The 4,111-nt window shown below is 28.0% G+C and overlaps 1 protein-coding gene across 1 annotated transcript; it reads left to right on the top strand.

The window, feature by feature from the left end:
- The first annotated feature begins 361 nt into the window (after window positions 1–361).
- Window positions 362–937, top strand: LOC131876010 (pathogenesis-related protein PR-1-like). The gene has a single exon (XM_059220764.1). It carries the CDS (start codon window positions 362–364, stop codon window positions 914–916), a length of 555 nt encoding a protein of 184 aa, XP_059076747.1. The 3' UTR covers window positions 917–937.
- The last annotated feature ends 3,174 nt before the right edge of the window (window positions 938–4,111 follow it).

The following is a 4,111-nucleotide window of genomic DNA, read 5'->3' as shown; positions in this document are numbered from 1 at the left end:
CTTCGTTGAAATATATATACTTTAATAAAGAGGAACAAGAATCTACACCAGAGAAATATATATAAATTAATAACAATAATTTTAGAAGTATATACATCTTCTTAAAAGTTCACGTGAATTGTTTCACGCAATAATGAAAGATGTCGCCGATATCAACGCAAGGCCTGCTAATCCCTACCACACATATAATACAAGCATCTGAAACCGAAAGAAACTGGGTTCACGAGATCTAGCTATTGTGTATGTTATCATATGCCCATTGTAAAGGAGTCCACGTAAGGATGCATAAACTGCCTATAAAAGATAGGGATATTAGAACCCTCAACAATCTGAGAGAAGTCGTTGATTCAAGGTATTTACAATGAAAACTGCCCTTGCATTATCGCTTCTAGCGGGGCTTATAGTCTCTATTGCCAATGCAAGCAGGCCTCTTCAGAAAACTCCAGGAAACTCCAGCTTAGAACGCTATAATGGAGGGGGTGGAGCGCGTTGTAGAAATAACAGCGAATGTATGGCCTTCATGAAAATGCAGAATAGTGCTCGGGCAGAAGTAGGAGAAAATGCTCTGGCATGGGACCATAAAGTTGAGTCTTACGCCCGCTGGTGGGCAGAGCAACGAAGAGAAGATTGTGAGCTGATGCATTCTGGTGGGCCCTACGGCGAGAACATTTTCTGGGGCAGCGGCTCAGACTGGACTCCTCTGGATGCTGTTCAAGACTGGCTTGAAGAAAAGGGGTATTATAACTATGAGAGCAATAGTTGCGAGAATGGTGAGATGTGCGGCCATTATACGCAGATTGTTTGGAATGAAACCCAAGTTTTGGGTTGCGCCAGGGTTGTGTGTTACAGTGGTGATGTGTTCATGACATGCAACTATCATCCTCCTGGTAACTACATTGGGCAGAGACCATACTAATAGAAAAAATTATTGCTTCACTCTTTGCCTTATAATATTCTATAACACAGACGCAGTGGTTGCAATGTATAAGCGAGTGATATTGTATTTGATAAGATTTTAATATCTATAAGTTGTGCATTTGGCAATTCTGTGGGTTTGCATATAACGGGAAAAACGACTATCCGTGACACAGCAGTGAGATCGAGTATGTTATTATGGTTACTCGTACAGTCAAATCTTGTGTTATTACTTTTGTCTTGTACGCCTGGTTTTCTCATAGTTGTTCCAAATATTTTAATAATTTTGACACGCCGTTGGGTCCGTCTCGGAGACATTATACTGTGTGTCTGCTATGAGCTACATAAAATAGTTTATCTTGGTACGGGAAACAGAGAAAGGGAAAGGGCCCATTTACGATTCGCAAATCAAAACAGGAAAAAGGAAGTAAGGACGACGGGTTTTCATAGCTTTCAATTTTATTTTATATTTTTACAAATTATTAAATTTAATTAAATTATATATTATGTTAAAAATAAAAAAAACATTTTTATATTAATTATAATTTTTTAACTTTTATTAAAATAATTTTAAAATTGTAGAGTTTTTAAAATTTTTTTTTATATTAATTCTTCTTATAATTTTGTGAGAAATTCAAAGTAGTTAAAAACATTTAATGAATTGATATGGAAAGTTCATAATTTCTTAAAGTCTTTATTTCATTCATCACATTTATTTGAAAGATAGTTCTTAATGTTTTTTACTATTATTTTCAAAAAAGTATATAATTATTTCACTTTTATTTGTCTAAATTTATCTTCTATTATTGAACAAGTTGATGTGTAAAAATTGCCATCCAAAGCGAGAATATTACATAGTAGATATAGTGATTAGAAACAAATACCCTTTGAATAGAATTAGTACCAAGAATACAAATGTCAAACAAATCATTACTTCTATTTCTCACAAATTACTATATGATATTTCTTTATAATACAAAATTTATTTATCATTAATAAAAAATTGAACTTTATTAACAAATTTAACATACACAACAACATTTTTATATAGTTTTTAACAAATATAAGATATTGACAAATCCACCAAACATTATAACATTAGTTTCATTTTGTCTAACATATAGACATAATCTTAATACCTTTCAACACTAATGATATTAACTATGTAAAATAATTTAGATAAAAAAAAGTTAGAAAATTGAAATAGAAATATTAAATAATTTTAGTTTGTTTTCATTATCATTGATTTTAAATTTTGATCTTCTATTAATTCAATTTTTTGTATTAATTTAAGTAGCATTAAAAATTTAAATTATTATTATATTTTTAAAAAACTAATATTAATTATTATATATTTTTTTAATAAAACGTTGATTATAAAATTTAGAAAAACTTAAATAATATTTGAGATTATCTAAACAAAATTATTTTTTTAAAACCTTGTTAATATGTTTCTTTGTATTTTTAGCTTTTTTATTATGATTTTACTTGTAATTTTTAATGTAAAAGTTAAAATTTAAATGTATCAACTTTAATATAGTTTATTTTATTTTTAATTTTTTACTTGAATGACAGTTTTCATTTTTTAAATTTAATTTATTTAAGAATTTAACTGTATTTATGTTCAATTTTATAATAAAAAATAACATGATATAAACATACTCCATTTTTAGTCCCTGCCTTAAGCAGGGAACTAATGTTTTCATCTCCAACATTAGTATGCTTTGATAACTATGCAAAATGAAAAATTTAATCTTATATCAAAGTTTCATTTTTGTTCTTATTAAACTATTTTAAAAATTATTAATTTTTTGATTTGTCATTGGCAGAATGTTAAAATGGTAAACCATTATCTGGTCAAATTAAGAATGTTAAAATGGTAAACCATTATCTGTTGTCTATTAGTTTTTCAAACTTGTTAAATGAATGATGATAGTTTTATTAATATTATTTTCTTTGAGCGAATCTTTTGCAATTAAAATTAAAATGTTTTTATCGCATTCTTTCCTTGACATTATGCATAACTTTTTCCTTAAAAAGTTATGGGTGCAATAAAGGAAACTAAATTTAAGACTATTTAGCTAGTATTTGTATGAGAGTGGAATTGTATTATTTAAATATTATGAAAATATTTATTATTTAAGAAATATATGATTCAATTATTTAAAAATAATAATTTCTTTATTTTAAAAAATGTTTTACAAATGTATAAGTAGAATTTCATCAAAATGTTTGTATTTAATCTAGAAATCTAATGTTCTGAAAATTTTAAAAAGAAAAGGTAAGGTTTTTTATTTTTATTTTAATATTTTGGTTAAGTAAATAAATATAATGAATTAAAAAATAAGTAATTTAGAAATAAATGTTTGCATAGATAATTGAAAAATAAAAATAAATAAACGGGGAGATAGATATACTTAGCTTTAGAATTAAAGATGAAAATTTTATATTAGTTCTTTGTTATCAATTTACTATTGCTAGATAAACAACTACTTAATTGTTCTCAACACTTCACTCATTGCTAGCATGTTTTTAGCTAAAGGCAGGGACTCATGCTATCTCATAGCTCTTGTTGATTAATAATATGTACAGAAAAAATGGAAAGTTTGATGAAAGGAAGCTTCTCACTATCTTACTTATTAGTATGGTCACGTTACAAAATAAAGAAATGTTCATGTAGTAGAGGGATCCAACCATGATGGCCTCATCTTGAATTATATTGCAAGCATGTTGATTCTTATGTGGTGGAGTGGCACAATCGCATGGTAAAGAAGAATACTTATTAGTATGGTCATGTTATAAAATAAAGAAATGTTCATGTGGTAGAGGGATCCAACCACGATGACCTCGTCTTGAATTATATTGCAAGCATGTTGATTCTTATGTGATGGAGTGGCACAATCGCATGGGAAGAATACTTATTAATAGGAGAAGGATGAATATGAGAAAGTGTACATGGGCCATTGATCTAATTTTCAATTAAAGTTTGTAAATGACAAATCTCCAAAGCCACCTTGTTGGCTTCAACTTGGATATATAACATATAGCATGTTTGGTATATAATGAAAACTATCTATCCATGACCAAATCAATAAAGAAAGCATGCATGGAAAATATTTTCATCTTTCCAAAATGAAAATAGTATCTTCAACTTGAAAGCACGTCATATTTGATTCTATTTAGTTGGAATCATTGC

This window comes from Cryptomeria japonica, chromosome 5 (assembly GCF_030272615.1).
Source record: "Cryptomeria japonica chromosome 5, Sugi_1.0, whole genome shotgun sequence".
Taxonomy (NCBI): domain Eukaryota; kingdom Viridiplantae; phylum Streptophyta; class Pinopsida; order Cupressales; family Cupressaceae; genus Cryptomeria; species Cryptomeria japonica.
The sequence above is the reverse complement of the archived record's forward strand: the minus strand, read 5'-3'. Positions and strand labels throughout refer to the sequence as shown.

What these genes read in the sequence shown, in the direction of transcription:
- LOC131876010 (XM_059220764.1), top strand. Translation starts at nt 362, where the DNA reads ATGAAAACTGCCCTTGCATTATCGCTTCTAGCGGGGCTTATAGTCTCT.